The sequence below is a fragment of the Eptatretus burgeri genome, chromosome 15 (genome assembly GCF_056783735.1).
Source record: "Eptatretus burgeri isolate ZD-2024b chromosome 15, Ebu_testis_v1, whole genome shotgun sequence".
Lineage (NCBI taxonomy): Eukaryota > Metazoa > Chordata > Myxini > Myxiniformes > Myxinidae > Eptatretus > Eptatretus burgeri.
The window spans coordinates 32,634,624-32,659,258 of NC_140975.1; the positions used below are offsets into that span (position 1 = coordinate 32,634,624).

Below are 24,635 nucleotides of genomic sequence, written 5' to 3' on the forward strand. Positions count from 1 at the left end.
GCGATGAGGTCATGCAGCCCCTGGAGATGGACCAGGGAGGGGGAGGTGTACAATTCACTCCTCTATGCGCATGTGTGATCAGGGCTAATAGAGCCAAAACAGTAAAACAGGTTTGTTTCCGATTCGTGTTCAAAACATAGCTTTCAATTGAAATCCAAGTTGATCGATCATAAACTGACATTTGTGGAAAGGAGGACAGACATAAGCGAACCAATTGCTTAACCCTGCTTTGCATGCACGGGGTAACAAGTGTTCTATTGAATTGCAAATTTATGCTTTTGTAAACAGCTGAAGACTTGCCTGCACATCAAAATTCAATGGCCATGGAGAGGTGGTTTGGAAAGTAGGTCAGAAACATTGTAAAAAGGTGCAGAGCATCCAACACTCAACTATTCTTTACCCACAATGCACCATAAAGCTTGCGCTTCTGAATTTGCAAGTTTTGTGACAAACCTGTCATGTTCGGAGGGGGGGAATGAAAAAAATTAATGAACAAATATTAATTGTTCAAAGTAGCATTTTCAAACAGCAGAATTTTAAAATCACATTCTTTATTGTTTGCAAAAATGAAAGTCAAAAGAAGGTTAAACACCATCTCACAAAACAAAATACCTCTTCAAAGTGTGCACCAAGTAAAGCTATGACATCACTCATTGGCATTGCATAACCCACAATCAATGACAAGTTTCCACAAGCTGGGGGTTGAAAAAAACAACAACAAAAACAACCCAAAACCAAAACCACAGAACTGACATTGCAAATAAATTGCAACAATAATTATATATATATATATATATATATATATATATATATATATATATATATATATATATATATATATATATATATATATATATATATATATATATATATACATATATATATATACATACACCAAAATGCATTGAAAGCCTCGACCAAACAGGACACCAAACAAACGTGGGGAGACGTTTCACTGACGAGACATGAAACTTCTCAAAATAGAAGCCAATGAATCATTTCTCTCGAGCTGTCAAAATAAAGGACAGATGAAGACAAAGAGGGAGAGAGAGCAAGGTAAGGGGAGAAAGGAAGAATAAAAATAGGGACAGGGTGTGGATCAGGGCAACATGCAAAAAATTTAAATCTGAATCACAAGTTCAAGTCACAGTTGGTATCAGCTTTTCCAAGAATATTCCCTGAAATATGATGAGGTCACGATAGTAGAGCAGAAGACGCTCCACACGTCTCCAACATCCGACCCACGTTGTCTCGTCCGAAGGTCGAAATGAAGTTCACAGGTGGTGATCAGTTTGCGGAGGCACTCAGATTTGCAGCACTAGTCCCGCCGCGGAGATGTTGTCCCCTCCGCCGGCCGTTTGGTAGACATCCGTGCACACGAGAACGGGTGCCACGCATACCTCGTATTTCCCTTCGGAGGCATCCTCGTGCCAGCAGGTCACGGGCCTTTCGGGCCGCAGCTGTATGCGCCTGCTTTGGGGTTTTCGACTGACAGCAAACGAATCGTCCATTATGAGACGCGCCTTTCCGCAGTCGATAGCCACCGAACCGCACACGTGTCGATTAGCTGTGAGCGATGCTTTTGCTGTGGCGGACATGGTGTTTTTCCACGCAGAGCCCTGTGCTGTGAGGATGGCCTGGGAAGCAAATTAAATAAATTAGAAGAAAAGGCATTACGAGTCAGACACAGCGTGGAGTGGAATTGTACGTACACCAGACCACGAGAGGCAGCCAGATTATCCCCCCCGCCCCCGCCTCCCCGAAAAGTCATTCATGAGCCAGCTCTGTTTTTATTTTATAAAAGCCAATCCAACAGCAACGTGACAAACTCTTTGAAGTTAGCTCAGTGTCCAGAAGTTTACAATTTGAACCCACAACCTCGGGCATCCCAGTCAGGCATCACCATTACATCACTACCATACTCATTCATCATTCCTTGAACAGCAAACAATTTATATCAGGACAAAGCAAAACGATTCATATTCAGAAAGAACATTCTTTCCAACATTATCACAAATCTTTGCTCAAAAAGGTGATTAAAAGTCACCGATCGAGCAAAGAATCAGGTGGTTCAACTAAGGCAGCAGTTAGGCCACAGATAATCAAACTGCCAAATGTCAGGTTAGCCAGAACAAGTAGTCAGGTCAGTTTCATGCACAAGCATTCACTTCCTCGTTATCCTACTTATAAAATTGCATCAAAGCACTTGAGGGAAAATAATTTCATTTCAGCGTTGAGCAAGGTTGCTTTTCCATTCTTTTTTAAGATATGGCCATAATTATCAAGGCAGAAACTGATGTTCAAACATCTGAAAAGGTCAATCAAAACTGGCTGCAAAATAAGTGACGTCACATGCTTTGGTCAATTATGGGTAAGACATGGCGACCTCTGCACAAATTGCTGGGAATTTGGCAATGTTGCGCTTCCCGCTTAACGGCAAGTCATTTCATCCGAGGACGGAAGGTGACCAATTTCACAATGATCCGGTGTAGGAATTTATGGATTTACAAATTTTAGGCAAAACAGTTTGTGTGATGTTGCGATAACACTACTTTTATAACCCCATGCTCACCTGGAAAGCAAGTGTGTGTACGTGCAGGCGACTGAGTCGTCGTCCCATGCCATCACGGCGATGGCGCTGGTTGAGCAAGGAGAACACCTCACGCATCTCGTCGAGCACGGTGGCGACGCGCGGGTACGCGTCGGCCACGAGGGTCACTTCCCCACGCTGAAGCAGGCTGTGCAGGTTGGGTAGCTCTTGCTCATTCATGCCTAGTGAGTCGGCACGAGGCACCACCGCCTCCATTAGCTCCTTGAGGGTATCTCGGTCAGCAAAAGAGGCAAGTTCAAAGTGCACAAGTGTTCCTTGACGTGTCGCCACCTCCATTGCTGCACCGAGCTTCTGCAACCGTCGTAGTCGTTCTCCTATTGTGATGCAAGAGCGACTGCTTAACCTCAAGGGTAACGTGGAACAGCTCACAAGGAAACACAAATATGTAACTTATTCACAACAGCAGTCTACTTTGGAACCAGCTCAATTACATTAAAATAAAATAAAAAGCACATGCACACAAACAGCATGGTTCCAGACCCCATGTGCAAGCAAGCGTTGTGTGGAAGAGCTGCTCAAGTAGCACACTGACCTCAGCAAGATAGTAGAGGAAGAGTGAAAGAGCAGGTGAAGATAGGAGAAACAGCGGTTTAAAAATCCCAATCTAAGAGCACAAACAAAAATAAGAGGGAAGAGAGTGAAGGAAAATAAATAAATCAAGCATACCCGCACAAAGCTGCTCAACTAATACAGCGGAGGAAGATATTTTGGAAATATGCTACTGCCAGCAGACTAAGTGAGAAAAATGCCATTTTCTTTCTTTTATAAACAGGGTTTCATAAAGGTGACAAAGACAATCCCATAAAGAATCTCCAATCCAAATTTCAGATATGCCCAGGGAGAGTGAAGGGGTCAGAGGGCGGTTGGAAAATGCACCGAACAAAACAATAAATTGGATAAACAAAACAACTTCATGTGAAATCACTCAAACACCATCCGCCATTCGAGTTGATCAGACTTCAGAATTTTTTTTTTTTCTCAATTTGAGGCAAAATAAGAGTTCTATCAATTAGGAGAAGAAATGTTGTGTAATACGAGAGAGAGAGAGAGAGAGAGAGAGAGAGAGAGAGAGAGAGAGAGAGAGAGAGAGAGAGAGAGAGAGAGAGAGAGAGAGAGAGAGAGAGAGAGAGAGAGAGAGAGAGAGAGAGAGAGAGAGAGAGAGAGAGAGAGAGAGAGAGAGAGAGAGAGAGAGAGAGAGAGAGAGAGAGAGAGAGAGAGAGAGAGAGAGAGAGAGAGAGAGAGAGAGAGAGAGAGAGAGAGAGAGAGAGAGAGAGAGAGAGAGAGAGAGAGAGAGAGAGAGAGAGAGAGAGAGATCATCAGCAGTGGTGGTTTGGAGAGAAGGAGAAAGGGTGGTGGTGTGAGGGGTGTTTGTAGAAGGGGGAGACCTGTAAGGGTTCTGTTTTTTTAAGTTTTCATCTAAATGAAGAGAAGGTGGAGACCTGATAGCACAAGTATATGAAGATGAAAGGTATAATAGATTGCTAAAGGCAAGAGTAAACGACACACTTTACACGACCCAGTACACCCACCTGTATCCACCAAGTCTCACTTTTATCAGGTCAGTGGTTCCAAACCTTTTTGGATGTGCAGACCCCTTTCTCAAAAACTTTGAAACTTTGAAACAAAATCTCTAAAAACTTTGCGGATCACCATGTACGATTATCGTAGTGACATAAGGACATCAAAATGATAACATTACAACAAACAGGATGGAGCATGGCCTTCCACAAATGGTTGCTTGTGACATGCGGCGAATCATGCGTGATGCCACTTGGGAGCATGGGGTGGCCAATGTGATTTTATTTCTCTCCAACAGACTCCTGCCGATGACCGAGCAGTCGACGGACCCCAGGTTGGGATCCGCTGCTCCTGGCATTTATACAATTCATTTTGAAACTATTCTGGATATAAAGGACTTTGAGTTAAAGGCCCGGTCACACCTTGACGTTTTAGCCAACGTATGCCGATTTTTGAATTTTTTTTTCTAAAACGCTGGCACACGTTGAATACGTTATGGGTAAGTTTTGATAACATTGAGAGCACGCTGAAAAACACTGCCATACGTCGTTGTACGTTGGTTTTAAACGTTGTACTTTTCGGTTGTCCTCAAATTTTTTCATGCTTGAAATTTCACGACGTATGCCGGCGTATGACTCACACGTTCCGCTACGCTGGCCACAAGTTGTATGCACGGTCTGCGATCGTTGACAGACGTCAACACATGCTACTTGTAAGTTAATCATAAGTTGAGACACGCCGAGGTAATGTTTAGCGTACCCGAAACTAATTTCTAACCTATGATTAACGTGTTGTTGGCACGTTACGCGATCGTTGCCACACATCGACAGACGTTACTTTTAAGTTACTCATAGGCTGAAAGACGTCGGTATAATGGATCGTCCTTGCGTCAGCGTCCCCGGCCACGGCCAGGACACTTATTTGCAGCATTCTTCAGACTTTTCTTCGGCATGACAAGGATGTTCACACTTCGATGTCTAGCTTGGCTATGATTCCAATTGTCCATCGGCAGCATCTATTTAAAATAGTCGAGTTTGAGCGTTTTAACACGTTCAGAAGAAACGCTTCAAATTTCCAAACCCCAGCGTCAAAAAACAAAGGCGAGTGACAGCAATTAAAATCGTTCATTGTAAACAATTAAAATAGCTGAGTGGTACCGTGTAAAAGTCGTTGAGTGTAAAAAAAATCCAATTGTTGAGCGCAAGCGTCTACTTTCAATAGTGGAGATGCAGCCATTTAAATCGTTGAGTGGAAGCCTATGAACCTACCCGTGGACACGCGGACGCAAGGACGATCCATCATAACCCACACCCTCCCCCTCACACTCACCTACTACTGCCAACATGAACAAACTACTACTAATACTAATACTAATACTGATACTGTGACTGCTGACATGGACATCGACTCAAAAAGGACTCGAAAACACTGTTGGGTTCCCCTTTTATGAGCAGCATTTTTATATACCAATTCCCAAAACCGCTGGGAACATGTCTTTATATGGCAGTTGTAAGCTAGAAACACGTTAATTTATTTTTTTTGTCGACCGGAAGACGTCATTGGAATACATCTACATACGTCGATGTGTGTTGGGACTACATAAAGAATTGGTTCAAAGCACGTCAAACATAAGTTAGAAATAAGTTTCGTGTAAAAAAGACATTACCGCGACGTGTTTCGACTTATGAGTAGCTTATAAGTAGCCTTTGTGGACGTGTGTAAGCATCCACATATCGTGTGTAAAACTTATCCCCATCGCATGCGGAACGTGTGTCATATGCCGAGTACGTCGTAAAATTTTGAACATGTTTAAAATTTCTTGACGTACTCTACTTACTACGACGTATGATAGCGTACTTTAGCGTTCTACTCACGTATACCAAACTTACTCATACCGTATTTGACGTGCCCCAACGTTTTAGACACATTTTTCTTAGGTCGGCATACGCTGGCAAGATCGCCAAGGTGTGACCGCGATGTTGACACTTCCATTTCTACGGCAGTTATGATTCGAATCGTTGTGCGTCAGCCTTTTAATAGGCTACGTCACGACATCTTCGGCGATGCGTGCAACGCGCTATGCCTAAGTTAGACTATCGTTGGGCATCGGTTGTGTAGGCCGACAACAGGTTCAGCATTCGTTGGTATAAGTTATCTATAACACAATGAAACGTTCTGTGTCCATTACTAATATGTTATGCATACGACCAACTCGTTATGAATACGTCCGAATCTTAAAAAAAAAAAACATCAAAAGTTCAACGTAAGCCAGCGTTTTACATACATTTTAATACGTTGCCATCGCTGGCTAAAACGTCAAGGTGTGACCGGGCCTTTAGCTCCACCACCCCCAAAAATCATGCTTTTCATTCAAACTGAGATTCCTTTCTCCATTACCGAAGGTGAAGGAGGTTATGTTTTCACGTCTGTCTGTCTGTGTGCAGGATGTCTCAAAAAGTTGTGGACGGATCCAGATGAAATTTTGTGGACAGGTCGGTGTATGACAAGGACGAACTGATTCGATTTTGGTGAAGATCCGGATCCGACCACTTGAAGATTTTAAGCGATTCTTCACCATTGAGAGGTAGGGCCAAAACACGATCTATAGCACGATATCTCAAAAAGTTGTGGACGGATTCGGACGAAACTTGGTGGACACGTTGGGTATGTGAACATGACAAATTGATTCAATCTTGGTGAAGATCTGAATCCGAATCTGGATACGAGTTATTTAATTTCTAAAGTGATTCTTCACCATTGAGAGATTGGGCCAAAAACGATATATAGCACGATATCTCAAAAATGTAATGGGCCCGATATGTTTTCATGGATCAGGCATTACGTGGCGGAGGTATGTGCTCTACCGAGTACTCTAGTTCAAGCTGCATAAAGAAGATCATCCACGGTTCTTAGACAATGTATAAAGATTATAGACGGTTATATATACAATCGATATTGCATAAAATTTAAATATCCTCTAGGGTCTCCCCATGCCATAATCACAGTGTGAACCCTCAACTCGAACATCTCATACCTGTTGTTGATAGTTTGGTTAAAGGGAGGATTCTCTGCCATTACTCGGATTGTGCAAAGCCTAGTTCTTTAATATCTTGTGGCCATCGGGATGAAGCTCATGAATGAGGCTGCAACATCCTACAGAGCCCGATGAGAATCGAACTAATCTCACCACAAAACATGTCAACACATTTAGAGGCCCAAGGATACCCATTTGTTGCATCACACCGTGTTACTCTATGCACTGAACACACTGATGGTTTGTGAACAGCTGATCTCCATTGGTGGAAAAATGAAGTTAAAAACAAATAAATTCCATGGATTGGAAATTTGGAAGGCTTCAACTCGTGCTTGGTGGATATAACATCCCAATAATTCAACAAAATATATCATCGCTTCCTGTGGTCTTGCCCTTTATGAAGTCATTACCAAAGGTCGATTTAGCTGTCTTGGATGGTAAAAGTCACCCAATTGGAAGAGCCTACTTTGTGGCATCAATTACAATCCTAATTGGGACTCAAACTCTTTCCAACGAGAAATTTTGCTCTGACATTGAACGATGAAACTTCGATGAATGGCATCTGTCAATAATATTCATCAAAATTGGATAACTATGCAAATGCCATGGAATTTTTCCATTAACATCTGATCTATAAAATGGGAGGTGGTGGCAAAGAAACTATAATTCAGAAATAACCAAATTGACACAACATTCAGAAAGATAGAATTGAATGTTAAGTTAATATTTCTTCCTTCAACAGGTGAAACGCTTGCAAAGCTTCAATAAGGATAAAAATAAAATAAACTCGAGCGAAGTCAATGACGCGTCATCGCATATCCCCATGCTTCCCACCTAAAGCAAAGTTGAAAGATGCCAAAAAAGTTCCACCAGGACCCAATAACAGATTTTGAGTTAAACAAAAATAATTCCATTTTGACCCCAAGTCCCCACCCCCTGGGGCATGAAGCGGGAATCAAACCCACAAAGTCGTTACATATTTCATGCGTCCTCCAATGTTGATTGCAGATACAAGGATTAATTTTTTTAAATGTTTAAAAATAGGCCAGTACTGTCATTGCATTTTCTTTGGGGGATTTGACCTTTTGTACTCATCCCAGTGGGCGGGGCCAAAAAACAATATTCCTGCCCTTGCACCTTCATGCCGTGTTGAGCATAACTACCAAGTTTGGTGAAATTCTGCACAACTGTTTAGGAGGAGATAGTGTGGCAGACAGATAGACATAGCCGATTACATTTTTTTCAAAAAGCGCTACATCTGATCAGTATGAAAATTTTAGGGTCACCTCGGGATAAAATGGTCCACAGAAAAAATTTTGACGTCAGTCATGTGATTCGGTGGCCATATTGTTTTTTTTATTATTTTTTAAAAAAGAAAAACCTTCAAAATCTTCTCTGAAATGGCTGAACAGATCGAGGCGATGCTTTACATGGATGGCTGCCTATCCATGAGGAACAAAACGTTCACACATGACATCATATGTCACAGTTTGGCAGCCATATTGGATTTACCCGAAAATCTATAAAAACAAGACGCGAATACTTCGATATCGCGCGGCTGGGGGCAATAAAAGTCAAGGATAAGAATGATGAAAATTTTGCAGTTGTAAAATTTAAATGTAGACACGGTGAATTAGCATGCATGATGAGAACAGTTGTGACGTTGGACAAATTTCTATTTATAGCCCTCAGATCAAAGGGAGGTACGCGGCCATAAGTGTGACAGAAGACGTGACAGAAGACACAGGGGAGAACAGCCAATTATATAACAGCGCAATGTCGCCGCGCTGTAACGAGCGTTATCGCCCGGCGATGTAATCACCCGGCAATCTCCTCCCACAAGCCACCCGGCAATCTCCGCCCACAAGCCACCCGGCAATCTCCGCCCACAAGCCACCCGGCAATCTCCGCCCACAAGCCACCCGGCAATCTCCGCCCACAAGCCACCCGGCAATCTCCGCCCACAAGCCACCCGGCAATCTCCGCCCACAAGCCACCCGGCAATCTCCGCCCACAAGCCACCCGGCAATCTCCGCCCACAAGCCACCCGGCAATCTCCGCCCACAAGCCACCCGGCAATCTCCGCCCACAAGCCACCCGGCAATCTCCGCCCACAAGCCACCCGGCAATCTCCGCCCACAATCCACCCGGCAATCTCCGCCCACAATCCACCCGGCAATCTCCGCCCACAATCCACCCGGCAATCTCCGCCCACAATCCACCCGGCAATCGCCGCCCACAAGCCACCCGGCAATCTCCGCCCACAAGCCACCCGGCAATCTCCGCCCACAAGCCACCCGGCAATCTCCGCCCACAAGCCACCCGGCAATCTCCGCCCACAAGCCACCCGGCAATCTCCGCCCACAAGCCACCCGGCAATCTCCGCCCACAAGCCACCCGGCAATCTCCGCCCACAAGCCACCCGGCAATCTCCGCCCACAAGCCACCCGGCAATCTCCGCCCACAAGCCACCCGGAAATCTCCGCCCACAAGCCACCCGGAAATCTCCGCCCACAAGCCACCCGGAAATCTCCGCCCACAAGCCACCCGGCAATCTCCGCCCACAAGCCACCCGGCAATCTCCGCCCACAAGCCACCCGGCAATCTCCGCCCACAAGCCACCCGGCAATCTCCGCCCACAAGCCACCCGGCAATCTCCGCCCACAAGCCACCCGGCAATCTCCGCCCACAAGCCACCCGGCAATCTCCGCCCACAAGCCACCCGGCAATCTCCGCCCACAAGCCACCCGGCAATCTCCGCCCACAAGCCACCCGGCAATCTCCGCCCACAAGCCACCCGGCAATCTCCGCCCACAAGCCACCCGGCAATCTCCGCCCACAAGCCACCCGGCAATCTCCGCCCACAAGCCACCCGGCAATCTCCGCCCACAAGCCACCCGGCAATCTCCGCCCACAAGCCACCCGGCAATCTCCGCCCACAAGCCACCCGGCAATCTCCGCCCACAAGCCACCCGGCAATCTCCGCCCACAAGCCACCCGGCAATCTCCGCCCACAAGCCACCCGGCAATCTCCGCCCACAAGCCACCCGGCAATCTCCGCCCACAAGCCACCCGGCAATCTCAGCCCACAAGCCACCCGGCAATCTCAGCCCACAAGCCACCCGGCAATCTCCGCCCACAAGCCACCCGGCAATCTCCGCCCACAAGCCACCCGGCAATCTCCGCCCACAAGCCACCCGGCAATCTCCGCCCACAAGCCACCCGGCAATCTCCGCCCACAAGCCACCCGGCAATCTCCGCCCACAAGCCACCCGGCAATCTCCGCCCACAAGCCACCCGGCAATCTCCGCCCACAAGCCACCCGGCAATCTCCGCCCACATCACACCCGGCAATCTCCGCCCACATCACACCAACAATAAGTGTGACAGAAGACACAGGACAGAACAGCCAATTATATAACAACGCGATGTCGCCGCGCTGTAAAAAATCATCTTCTCCAGAATGGCGAGACAGATCGAGGGGAAACTTCACACAAAATGTTCCCAAAGCCTTGGGGATACCAGGGTATTCACGAATAATTGATGTCACATGGTCTAGCAGCCATGTTGGATTGAGCAAAAAATATTTTTTAAAAAAAATTATCTTGAACCACTTAATCAAATCAATCGATGTGAAACTGCACAATTATGCACAGTAGTGATGGGAAAAGTATGTTATCAAATTCAACCTGATCGGACGCAGGGTGTGGCAGTCAGAATGATTTAAATTTTTGAATCTGGGTTCTTTTTAATTTTTGGAATAAGGCTCACTTGGCTGTTCCTGGATGAGTTTGAGGGCAGAGGAGCATCAATCAATCAGAGATTGCAGCTGAAACATAACTCCTATCCAGGTTCCTTCCGATTAATCAAATGCAGGACTGTACCTATTTGGTCTTCCATTTGATTTGAATTGAATGTATTTAAATCCCATTATCAATTCAATAGAATAATAATAAACACCAGCTGTCCGATCAAAGCAGGGTTGCATCAAATCGGGACGTCTTGGTACCCGGTCATCACTGCCAGCAGTTATAAAGTGGCAGTTCTAGTTATGCCTCTTCTTAATTACACAAACACCAGTACACAAACACCATGCAAAACAAGTCCTGGCGAGGGTCTGCAATCTCTGATTGCTCTTTTTCTTGTTTAACTTTGCTTTTGGTGGGTAGCGTGAAGACTTGCGATGGCACGCCATAGACTTTTCTCTCGTTATTTATTTTAAGAACTTTGAAAAGGGGAAAGATAAATTTAAAAGAAGGTTTAAAAAATATATATACATGAAGGTATACAAGTTGATAGAAAATTACTAAATAAGTAAAGACCAGTAGACCTGGTTGGAAAGGAAAGTTGTCCATCATCTGGAGGCCTCCAATAACTAACAAATCAGGTCGAAATGTCTCAAGCCGACTGTGGAAATCTTCCAATGAGCTCAGGACGGCGTTGTGGACGTCGTTGTGGACGATGAATCTGCCGCAAAGAAACGAGGAGTGGGAGCTTGAGACATGTAGAACAGCTAGCTCATCATAAACTCGCTTTTATTGCCACCATGAGCTTTATGCTGAGGCATCACTTGATATGCACCAATAATCTCCTGTTTTGTGGTTCAGCATAATCATCATCACACTGCGAAATAAGGTCTCAATTACAGTTGTACAAGCTGGCCGAACTCAAGCACATCTTCCCACCAAATAAAAAATAATAATAATAAACCCCCACAACCCACACTACAGAAGGCAGAAAAAAAAAAAAACTTGGATCATTTTACTCAAAAGGTTGAGAACAAAGTGGCACCTGTTGGCTCGCATTGCCTCGTAAGGACCCCATTTTCCTCCTTTGGGGTATTCCAAGATGAGATGGATGTCATCCTGTAAGGGATCTCCTGTGACTGTGGGGAAAACATATTGGAACGATAAGTGATTACATTGCCCGAGATAGTGCCACCAACTGCAGCACCCAATAAAAAGAGCTATTGACCGAAAAGAAAGGGAAGTTTGGATACTTTCCAAGAAGCGTTATTCTTTTGGAACACAGAGTTCAGCACCCGATCAAAACACCCAACGGATCGTCACGTGCTCAAACCTGAGACGCGCTTGTGCAGGTGCTTCCTGAGATGATGGCTTAGCTGAGCCCCGAGCAGTACTTGGCAACCTTCATGTGCCAGTCGATTTGCCATAACCGGAGCATTGCCGCCAAGCAGACGTCTCGTGCCGGACACTTCCAAGGAAAGCTGCACAAGATTTTGGAACAGCGTTTTGTTCTCCATGTAACGCCTAGACAAGGTGGATATACAGTATCAAGCAAGGCTTCTGGGGAAGGGTAAGGTGGGTTTTAAAGACTTTTTCATCAAAGACATTGCAAATACATTGAAGCAGATAACAGGCTTGGACATGCAGTGGACAAGATCATTCCAGAACAACATTATTAGTAAAGGGTGGCCACTTTTAGGAAAAATAAAAGATTTCATGAGGTCAGGCAATGTTAAGTCCCATCCATCACCCTCTTAGTCCCACCCACTTTCAAGTCAAGCTTCTTCCAGAAGTCGCATGGCATTGTCTATCACCTGCAGGCACTTTCACAAAGCAGAGCTAACTAACAATGGCCGATGGATGGAGGAGAAGCATTGCAAGGTTTGGAAAGTTGAGAGTTTGAAAAGGGTTCAAATGTCATGCGTTTGCACACAGCGCTTCACGACAACACGCTAAATGTGATGCTGGACATGAGGTACCCGACACCTATATTACAGGTGTGAATTGCAGCTATTGATTAAATGTTCTCAATTTCTGGATGCACTTTTGGAAGAGCAATCGGACAGCAAAAAAAAAAGAAAAAAAAGATCAGGACACGTCTGTTGTTCCGTTTGCAGTCATGAAATATTAGCTCAACATAGAGATAATACTTCATACCAGAAGAGTACAGTTGGGACAATTCATTAAGATCTCTTGTGGACCAGTGAACCATGTGCACTGATAATTAAGACCAAGTATGATAATCATTAGGTCCAAAACCAAGAATGGCATATCCTTTCATCGATTTATATCAACATTTTTTGCCCTCTCTTTCAAAACCAACAGATCGTAGGAATTTTTAAAAAGCGCCACACTTGTAAGACATGCGTCAGAAATGGAGTACACGGGTTAATTGCCTTCATGTCCATCACATCAAAAGCTGTCTTGGTTTTTCGAAGATCTAAGGTTCGGAACGGGGAGCGCGCGCGCGCACGCACGCACGCACGCACGCACGCACGCACGCACACTCTTTGGGGGAAGTGCTGGCACTTCACAGACCCCTCTAGGTACCAGTGACGTCACAACAGTGGCACCGCATTTGCTCACCACACTCAGCAGGGCATTTCCCAAGGAGGAATTTCCCCCTCCCTGTGGATGTCATCCGATGGGGATTGTCCATGCTCTTATCCTTTTAAATGCTGATCATCAAGCAAGGAAACAGAAAGTACCACTTTTAAAGTCTTTGCTATGACTTGGTTTGAACCGCTGACCTCCCAGATGCTGAGATCACAGATCCCAGGCTTGAACAAACGACCTCCCAGATGCTCATTTTATGCTGTAATGCAAGGGTCCATACTGTAACCGTTACACCAGAGTCTGATTAACATTACTACGTTTATTTTAAGGGAGAGAAGCCACTGGCCATAAAGAGGCAACACGTAGGAAGTTAATGCAGCTTAATCCAGGGTTTTCAGTTTACATTGCAGAAGTTACACCTGTTTTTTTTATATACCATGTCGAGGCTCGTGTAAGGGCTAATACACAGAACATATAACAAGGCAGGAGACAAGAGGGGTGGGAGAGGGAAGTACAAACAGTGGGGAACAAAGACAGTGAAATATCTGTGGAAGGGAGAGGGATGGGGCAGGTTACAAGGGGTAAACACGATGGTACTACAGGGACTTTCAGGTCGGAAAACACGGAATTTGAAGGATGTTGGTTTTGGGTGGATTAACGGGGATAAAAAAAAAAAGATCAAGATTTTGGATGGGGGAAGATACGAAATGGTGGTGTACAGCTGTTTTGAAGACCTGGAGGGAGGAGTGGGATTGAAGAGAGTACGAGAGTGTTCCAGAGGCAGGGGAAAAAACAAAGAGGAATGAAAGAGTGAAGGTCAGCAGTGATTCTTGATGTTGGCAGTTTCACCAGAAGGGGGGATTTGGCAGACCTTGAGTGCCCTCTGGAGATATGGGGGGAGGGGGGCATGGCCAGAGAGGGAACGGTAGAAGACAGAAAGACCACCGACCTGCCTCTGGTGAGAGATTGAGAGACCCAAAGACTCAGCTTCATCGCAGGAGATACCAATGATCCAAAAAGCCTTGGTTTCCACAGCATCAAGTCGAGCTCGGTGTGAGGCAGAAGCACCATCCGAGGGGAGAGTAGTACTTCATCAGACTGTGGATGAAAGCTTTTTAAGTGGTTATAAGCTCAGGTGTGCCAAGGAAGGACTTTGCACGACGTAAGATGACCAGTCGGCGACTGGTTTTGGAGACCAGCTTGGAGATGTGGATCCCAGATCCCAGGAAAGATCGTGGCAGATAGTGAGGCCCAAAAGCTTGAAAGGAATTTTTTCAATGAGTTACCTGAACCCACATTATAAACTCAGATGACATGCACCATCTCATATTACAAATAATTAGGTCTCACCCTTGAAGACACATCTGTTGCTCAATCTTTTACGATAGGTACCACTGAAGGTTACGAAAAGTTTATTTTGGGATAAAAACCCACAACAGACAGCTCAATGTTGAGAAAGCTCAAACACAACAGGCCCCAACATGGTAAGACAAATAACCAGAATATGTTTGTCCCACAAAAGGCAGCAGGAGGCCAACCCCTTCCCAGCCGAGCATGCTTTATTGCTGCCCCTCTTCCCCCTCCTTCTCCCACTCTCCAGGCTATAAATATCGAAACAAAACAAAAAAAAAGTAAGTGGAAATGTTATTTCACAAACAACTGGATTTCTTTGTTAAACAAACAAAGCAAAATAAAAATAAAAACTACATTTCATTTCTGGAGCATTGATCATCTCCCTTACAGAGATTTCAATATGTTGTCCAGGACCTCTCAAACCACATCTCCACAAGTTTATCTTCTTTCACAAATGTCCATTATGCACCTAAAGTTCCCAGAGGGAAGTTAATGAACCATGCGGCATTGGATGGTAATCACGTGGTTTCTTTTGATTTGACGACATGGCTCAGGTAAGAGCGGAACCCCCGACAAAGGGTCAAACTGATGTTGCGCTACAACAAGAGGCCTTAATTACCCCGTTGCCTGCAGAGAGAATAGTGACGTCACAATATGGTGTCACCAGCACCCAGAGCACCCTGAGGAGTTAGGTAACTTCCCCCAAAGGTCTCCAGCTATATTTGAAGTAAAGTCAGGTGTTGTCCAACATCTGTCTGCACAATTAGTGCAACCCCTCCATGAATCTTCGACAGTGTATATCAATAATTAAGCACAAACTTGCAAAGGATTCAAGTTACTTTTCCTTTAAATTTCAGCACCGAATAGTAGTAGTAGTAGTAGTAGTAGTAGTAGGCAATGACACAAACATATTATGTACATAGATGCATAGATACGAGTTATGAACGTGATGACAAACTCACTCGGCTGCAGCTCCATGAGGGAAATAATACGCGAGAGAATCCGCCAGGTCTCTCTCCCCTTTAATAAATGCAGGATATCCGGGATCGGTACCTGGCAGGATTCCCGCCTTGTGGAGAAAATCGATCCCGTTCACCACAACGTCCTGGCACCCACCCAGTCCTGCAGCAGGTGGTTACGCACAGATGAGCAAAACATTTTTGGCATAACACCTCAATCTTAATGCTTTGGGAGGTTAATTATCCAATCACTCTTCAACTTGTGAAAAGAACTTTAAAGGTTTGCATCAATCAAGCCTCATCCATTCCATTCGTTTGGCACTGGCATTGTATTTGCGTATCTTACAATCACAACTCGCATCTACTAAAGATACTCATGATTGAGGAGTCAGATTGAAGAATAGGCAGCAGCTACGTGGGTAAGAACAAATCTCCCTTCATTTACTATCCCCAAGCTTTTTGAAAGAAAAAGAAAACAAAACAGGAGATGTTGTAAACAGCTCGTCTGTCCGTCCGTCGTGCCGTCTCATCCTAAGTGGTTGTGCAGAATTTCACCAAACTTGGTAGTTATGATCATGTGGTAAGAAGGTGCAAGAGCAGTATCATTTTTGGACCCCATCCCTGGGGTGGGGTCAAAAGGTAAAATACCAAAAAAAACCCCCCACAATTAGACACATTGAAATTTTAAAAAATAAAACCTTGTAAATGCAATCAACATTGGGAGACGCATGAAATATGCAATGATCTTTTTGGATTTTACCCCCACTCCCCCACCCCAATTCATGCCCCAGGGGGTTGGGGTCACAGGATCAAAAGAGGAAAAAAAAAATTTACTCAAAATTTGGTATTGGGTCATCCTGATGGAACTTTTTACCATCTTTCAACTCATCTTTAGGTGGGAAGTGTGGGGATTTGCGATGGCACCTCATCGACGTTACTCTAGTTTGTATTTGGAGCTGCGCTTTGTAAAATTATATTCCTCACCTTCAAAATTACAACACCACTGCTACCACCACCACCACAACCACCACGTGGGGTTCAGCAGAGGAAAGTTATTGGCCCAAGGCTTTAACGAACTGGCTGGCCAGGCCCGATGGTGATTTGGCCAGGAATTTGGAATTTGTTCAGACTATCGGCAAGAGCAAAAGACACCGTTGGGATCTCCAACGTCCACCAACTAATGCCGGTAGACGGGACGCCACAGGAGAAGTAATTTGGAGGAATAATAAAAAAAAATTGTGCCGTAAACAAGTCTTCTGAAGAGCAACACAGAGTTATTTTGGACAGGTGTTAAATACTGGGGACAAAGTGCATTGCACTGCAAGGGGACCGTGTGCAATAATATTGTTGCGCGACTGGGATCCAATGAAAGAGCACGAGACTCGCTGGAAGTTTCACGTCCGAAGACGAACTGAGCGGTGAAACGCGTGAATGTAGAAGCAACCGCGTTCATGGAATTACTTTTCAACACCGGCTTGTAATTTCAGGTGACGATGGTGGCAGATGTGCCACGCAGTGAATGGGGTGTCAGGAATTCACAGCTTCATTCCTTTTTGGCAGCCAGTCATGGAGGTGTGATTTATCGATCACAAAGCAGTTCATCAACAGAGAAAAGGTTTATTCAGCCACAGCGTGGGAGGATAAACCAGAGCTTTATGGCCTGATGCCCATCTTGATCTGAAACTTAAACAACACCGACACTGACATGAAGAAAGACTGAACAGATGGAAAGATAAGAAAAGAGAAGGATTAACCCAGCCTGTTAGGCAATTTCACAAGACGGCAGAGATGTAGAGCCTGGTAAACGTCGTTCAGGGTAGCAGTTCTGGAGAAAATACTTTTAATTTAGGCAACAAAGGAGGAAGCCATTTGGGCCTTCATGCCCGTATCATATCCACATCACTGCAGATAGTGTCAATTATACAGCCAACCGAGCCTGGTGTTGGCTCAGTGGTTAGGGTGGCGGCTTGGGATCATAGGGTCCTGAGTTAAAGCCCCGTCAGCCGCTGAATTAATACACCAGGAGGTTGACTCAGCCTGTCATCCTTCCGAGGTCGGCGAAATGAGTACCAGTTCCAGTGTGTGGACTGGTAGAGGGGCACTGCATCAGCGACAGTCACGCTTCAAGAAATGATTGCTACCCCGGCAGCTAAGCTGCCATACAACCACGATACAGCCAACCAACCCTGAGACCAGCCGGCTTTCCGTCAACACATCGAGAAAGGTGTGCCTCGGAACGGCAATTTTTGTTCAAGTCCAAGCCACGAAGGGGATCGAAACCTGATGAAACAGGCTGGGTTTGATAGCACTGCGATGAGCACAGTCTCAAACTGAGCTATCCCACACATTACCAATTCAAGCTTCAACATCACAAAGAAAACCAGACAGAAAATAAATAAATAAGAACAACAACAACAACAACAACAGATGCAACAAGTAAAATCGATTTACTCCCCAGCAACCACCACCACCACCACCACCACCACAACTGGTTGCTCAATTTGTGAATGGTGTCTTTGTGCAGATATTCAAGACAACAGCCGCTTCAGATCACCATCTCTATTATAATCTTCAAAGCTCACTTTCTTTGATCAATAATGTAAGAGCAGCAAACGTGCCGATCAATACTGCGGACACATGATTGTCCCACAACTGAAAAAACCGAACCACAACAGGGCACCACCTTCAATAATTAGAATATGACCTTCTTGACCTCGATACAAGACAAACCATGGAAGGGAAAAGTTTCAAACAATTGAAATGATTCATCGTTGTCCGGCCAGGTCTCCTGTCCGTTCCCTTGTCTCTCCTTATTGGTCTAGACTCCTCGACTCCAGCCCTCACGTATGAACACATGATGACTGTTATGCCCATCAGGTTCATCCATTTAGCTTCAATACATCGCATTAAATTTAGGATTGGGATCCCACATGGTGGATCGATGTCCCCATAATCTCAGTTCCTTCATTCACGAAAAAAAATAGACCGATGTCTTCAAAGATCCATCATCAAAGATTTACGAATGATGGAAGGTGGCATGCCCCAAGAAGTGGTGTGTGTATTCTCTCATGCCCCAGCACACCCCTCGCAGATCCCTCTCATGCTCGAGCACCCTTCGCGGACCCCTCTCTTGCTCGAGCACCCCTCGCGGACCCCTCTCTTGCTCGAGCACCCCTCGCGTACCCCTCTCTTGCTCGAGCACCCCTCGCGGACCCCTCTCTTGCTCGAGTACCCCTCGCGGACCCCTCTTGCTCGAGCACCCCTCGCGGACCCCTCTCTTGCTCGAGTACCCCTCGCGGATCCCTCTCATGCTCGAGTACCCCTCGCGGATCCCTCTCATGCTCGAGCACCCCTCGCGGATCCCTCTCATGCTCGAGCACCCCTCGCGGACCCCTCTCATGCTCGAGCACCCCTCGCGGACCCCTCTCATGCTCGAGCACCCCTCGCGGACCCCTCTCATGCTCGAGCACCCCTCGCGGACCCCTCTCATGCTCGAGCACCCCTCGCGGACCCCTCTCATGCTCGAGCACCCCTCGCGGACCCCTCTCATGCTCGAGCACCCCTCGCGGATCCCTCTCATGCTCGAGTACCCCTCGCGGATCCCTCTCATGCTCGAGTACCCCTCGCGGATCCCTCTCATGCTCGAGTACCCCTCGCGGATCCCTCTCATGCTCGAGTACCCCTCGCGGATCCCTCTCATGCTCGAGTACCCCTCGCGGATCCCTCTCATGCTCGAGTACCCCTCGCGGATCCCTCTCATGCTCGAGTACCCCTCGCGGATCCCTCTCATGCTCGAGTACCCCTCGCGGATCCCTCTCATGCTCGAGTACCCCTCGCGGATCCCTCTCATGCTCGAGTACCCCTCGCGGATCCCTCTCATGCTCGAGTATCCCTCGCGGATCCCTCTCATGCTCGAGTACCCCTCGCGGATCCCTCTCATGCTCGAGTACCCCTCGCGGATCCCTCTCATGCTCGAGTACCCCTCGCGGATCCCTCTCATGCTCGAGTACCCCTCGCGGATCCCTCTCATGCTCGAGTACCCCTCGCGGATCCCTCTCATGCTCGAGCACCCCTCGCGGATCCCTCTCATGCTCGAGCACCCCTCGCGGATCCCTCTCATGCTCGAGCACCCCTCGCGGATCCCTCTCATGCTCGAGCACCCCTCGCGGATCCCTCTCATGCTCGAGCACCCCTCGCGGATCCCTCTCATGCTCGAGCACCCCTCGCGGATCCCTCTCATGCTCGAGTACACCTCGCGGACCCCTCATGCTCGAGCAACTCTCGCGGACCCCTCTCATGCTCGAGTACCCCTCGCGGACCCCTCTCATGCTCGAGTACCCCTCGCGGATCCCTCTCATGCTCGAGTACCCCTCGCGGATCCCTCTCATGCTCGAGTACCCCTCGCGGATCCCTCTCATGCTCGAGTACCCCTCGCGGATCCCTCTCATGCTCGAGTACCCCTCGCGGATCCCTCTCATGCTCGAGTACCCCTCGCGGATCCCTCTCATGCTCGAGTACCCCTCGCGGATCCCTCTCATGCTCGAGTACCCCTCGCGGATCCCTCTCATGCTCGAGTACCCCTCGCGGATCCCTCTCATGCTCGAGTACCCCTCGCGGATCCCTCTCATGCTCGAGTACCCCTCGCGGATCCCTCTCATGCTCGAGTACCCCTCGCGGATCCCTCTCATGCTCGAGTACCCCTCGCGGATCCCTCTCATGCTCGAGTACCCCTCGCGGATCCCTCTCATGCTCGAGTACCCCTCGCGGATCCCTCTCATGCTCGAGTACCCCTCGCGGATCCCTCTCATGCTCGAGTACCCCTCGCGGATCCCTCTCATGCTCGAGTACCCCTCGCGGATCCCTCTCATGCTCGAGTACCCCTCGCGGATCCCTCTCATGCTCGAGTACCCCTCGCGGATCCCTCTCATGCTCGAGTACCCCTCGCGGATCCCTCTCATGCTCGAGTACCCCTCGCGGATCCCTCTCATGCTCGAGTACCCCTCGCGGATCCCTCTCATGCTCGAGTACCCCTCGCGGATCCCTCTCATGCTCGAGTACCCCTCGCGGATCCCTCTCATGCTCGAGTACCCCTCGCGGATCCCTCTCATGCTCGAGTACCCCTCGCGGATCCCTCTCATGCTCGAGTACCCCTCGCGGATCCCTCTCATGCTCGAGTACCCCTCGCGGATCCCTCTCATGCTCGAGTACCCCTCGCGGATCCCTCTCATGCTCGAGTACACCTCGCGGACCCCTCTCATGCTCGAGCAACTCTCGCGGACCCCTCTCATGCTCGAGTACCCCTCGCGGATCCCTCTCATGCTCGAGTACCCCTCGCGGACCCCTCATGCTCGAGCACCCCTCGCGGACCCCTCTCATGCTCGAGCACCCCTCGCGGACCCCTCTCATGCTCGAGCACCCCTCGCGGACCCCTCTCATGCTCGAGCACCCCTCGCGGACCCCTCTCATGCTCGAGCACCCCTCGCGGACCCCTCTCATGCTCGAGCACCCCTCGCGGACCCCTCTCATGCTCGAGCACCCCTCGCGGACCCCTCTCATGCTCGAGCACCCCTCGCGGACCCCTCTCATGCTCGAGCACCCCTCGCGGACCCCTCTCATGCTCGAGCACCCCTCGCGGATCCCTCTCATGCTCGAGCACCCCTCGCGGATCCCTCTCATGCTCGAGTACCCCTCGCGGATCCCTCTCATGCTCGAGTACCCCTCGCGGATCCCTCTCATGCTCGAGTACCCCTCGCGGATCCCTCTCATGCTCGAGTACCCCTCGCGGATCCCTCTCATGCTCGAGTACCCCTCGCGGATCCCTCTCATGCTCGAGTACCCCTCGCGGATCCCTCTCATGCTCGAGTACCCCTCGCGGATCCCTCTCATGCTCGAGTACCCCTCGCGGATCCCTCTCATGCTCGAGTACCCCTCGCGGATCCCTCTCATGCTCGAGTACCCCTCGCGGATCCCTCTCATGCTCGAGTACCCCTCGCGGATCCCTCTCATGCTCGAGTACCCCTCGCGGATCCCTCTCATGCTCGAGTACCCCTCGCGGATCCCTCTCATGCTCGAGTACCCCTCGCGGATCCCTCTCATGCTCGAGTACCCCTCGCGGATCCCTCTCTCATGCTCGAGTACCCCTCGCGGATCCCTCTCATGCTCGAGTACCCCTCGCGGATCCCTCTCATGCTCGAGTACCCCTCGCGGATCCCTCTCATGCTCGAGTACCCCTCGCGGATCCCTCTCATGCTCGAGTACCCCTCGCGGATCCCTCTCATGCTCGAGTACCCCTCGCGGATCCCTCTCATGCTCGAGCACCCCTCGCGGATCCCTCTCATGCTCGAGCACCCCTCGCGGATCCCTCTCATGCTCGAGCACCCCTCGCGGATCCCTCTCATGCTCGAGCACCCCTCGCGGATCCCTCTCATGCTCGAGCACCCCTCGCGGATCCCTCTCATGCTCGAGCACCCCTCGCGGATCCCTCTCATGCTCGAGTACACCTCGCGGACCCCTCATGCTCGAGCAACTCTCGCGGACCCCTCTCATGCTCGAGTACCCCTCGCGGACCCCTCTCATGCTCGAGTACCCCTCGCGGACCCCTCTCATGCTCGAGTACCCCTCGCGGACCCCTCTCATGCTCGAGTACCCCTCGCGGATCCCTCTCATGCTCGAGTACCCCTCGCGGATCCCTCTCATGCTCGAGTACCCCTCGCGGATCCCTCTCATGCTCGAGTACCTCTCGCGGATCCCTCTCATGCTCGAGTACCCCTCGCGGATCCCTCTCATGCTCGAGTACCCCTCGCGGATCCCTCTCATGCTCGAGTACCCCTCGCGGATCCCTCTCATGCTCGAGTACCCCTCGCGGATCCCTCTCATGCTCGAGTACCCCTCGCGGATCCCTCTCATGCTCGAGTACCCCTCGCGGATCCCTCTCATGCTCGAGTACCCCTCGCGGATCCCTCTCATGCTCGAGTACCCCTCGCGGATCCCTCTCATGCTCGAGTACCCCTCGCGGATCCCTCTCTCATGCTCGAGTACCCCTCGCGGATCCCTCTCATGCTCGAGTACCCCTCGCGGATCCCTCTCATGCTCGAGTACCCCTCGCGGATCCCTCTCATGCTCGAGTACCCCTCGCGGATCCCTCTCATGCTCGAGCACCCCTCGCGGACCCCTCTCATGCTCGAGCACCCCTCGCGGACCCCTCTCATGCTCGAGCACCCCTCGCGGACCCCTCTCATGCTCGAGCACCCCTCGTGGACCCCTCTCATGCTCGAGCACCCCTCGCGGACCCCTCTCATGCTCGAGTACCCCTCGCGGATCCCTCTCATGCTCGAGTACCCCTCGCGGATCCCTCTCATGCTCGAGTACCCCTCGCGGATCCCTCTCATGCTCGAGTACCCCTCGCGGATCCCTCTCATGCTCGAGTACCCCTCGCGGATCCCTCTCATGCTCGAGCACCCCTCGCATGTTTGAGCACCCCTCGTGGACCCCTCTCATGCTCGAGCACCCCTCACGGACCCTTTTCATGTTCGAGCACCCCTTGCGGACCCCGCTCATGTTTGACCACCCCTCTCATGTTCGAGCACACTCGCGGACCCCTTTCATGTTCGAGCACCCCTCGCGGACCCCTCTCATGCTCGAGCACCCCTCGCATGTTCGAGCACCACTCACGGACCCCTCTCATGCTCGAGCACCCCTCGCGGACCCTTTTCATGTTCGAGCACCCCTTGCGGACCCCGCTCATGTTTGACCACCCCTCTCATGTTCGAGCACCCCTCTCATGCTCGAGCACCCCTCGCGGATCCCTCTCATGCTCGAGTACACCTCGCGGACCCCTCATGCTCGAGCAACTCTCACGGACCCCTCTCATGCTCGAGTACCCCTCGCGGATCCCTCTCATGCTCGAGTACCCCTCGCGGATCCCTCTCATGCTCGAGCACCCCTCGCGGACCCCTCTCATGCTCGAGCACCCCTCGCGGACCCCTCTCATGCTCGAGCACCCCTCGCGGACCCCTCTCATGCTCGAGCACCCCTCGCGGACCCCTCTCTTGCTCGAGCACCCCTCGCGGACCCCTCTCATGCTCGAGCACCCCTCGCGGATCCCTCTCATGCTCGAGCACCCCTCGCGGATCCCTCTCATGCTCGAGCACCCCTCGCGGATCCCTCTCATGCTCGAGTACCCCTCGCGGATCCCTCTCATGCTCGAGTACCCCTCGCGGATCCCTCTCATGCTCGAGTACCCCTCGCGGATCCCTCTCATGCTCGAGTACCCCTCGCGGATCCCTCTCATGCTCGAGTACCCCTCGCGGATCCCTCTCATGCTCGAGTACCCCTCGCGGATGCCTCTCATGCTCGAGCACCCCTCGCATGTTTGAGCACCCCTCGTGGACCCCTCTCATGCTCGAGCACCCCTCACGGACCCTTTTCATGTTCGAGCACCCCTTGCGGACCCCGCTCATGTTTGACCACCCCTCTCATGTTCGAGCACCCCTCGCGGACCCCTTTCATGTTCGAGCACCCCTCGCGGACCCCTCTCATGCTCGAGCACCCCTCGCATGTTCGAGCACCACTCACGGACCCCCCTCATGCTCGAGCACCCCTCGCGGACCCTTTTCATGTTCGAGCACCCCTTGCGGACCCCGCTCATGTTTGACTACCCCTCTCATGTTCGAGCACCCCTCTCATGCTCGAGCACCCCTCGCGGATCCCTCTCATGCTCGAGTACCCCTCGCGGATCCCTCTCATGCTCGAGTACCCCTCGCGGATCCCTCTCATGCTCGAGCAACTCTCGCGGACCCCTCTCTTGCTCGAGCACCCCTCGCGGACCCCTCTCATGCTCGAGTACCCCTCGCGGATCC

General features: G+C 49.7%; 1 protein-coding gene across 2 annotated transcripts in view; it reads right to left on the reverse strand.

Moving 5' to 3' along the window:
- Nucleotides 1-534: 534 nt before the first annotated feature.
- Nucleotides 535-24,635, reverse strand: part of LOC147011864 (ADP-dependent glucokinase-like) — a 59,840-nt gene continuing 35,739 nt past the window's right edge. For both annotated transcript variants that reach the window (XM_085857328.1, XM_085857327.1), the window contains 6 exons: nt 15,781-15,940; nt 12,243-12,433; nt 11,955-12,048; nt 11,494-11,630; nt 2,573-2,925; nt 535-1,637 (listed from right to left, as the gene is read on the reverse strand). In XM_085857328.1, the coding sequence (XP_085713454.1) occupies nt 1,305-1,637; nt 2,573-2,925; nt 11,494-11,630; nt 11,955-12,048; nt 12,243-12,433; nt 15,781-15,940 (1,268 nt within the window). In that variant the 3' untranslated portion in view covers nt 535-1,304. The remainder of the gene's footprint in view (nt 1,638-2,572; nt 2,926-11,493; nt 11,631-11,954; nt 12,049-12,242; nt 12,434-15,780; nt 15,941-24,635) is intronic.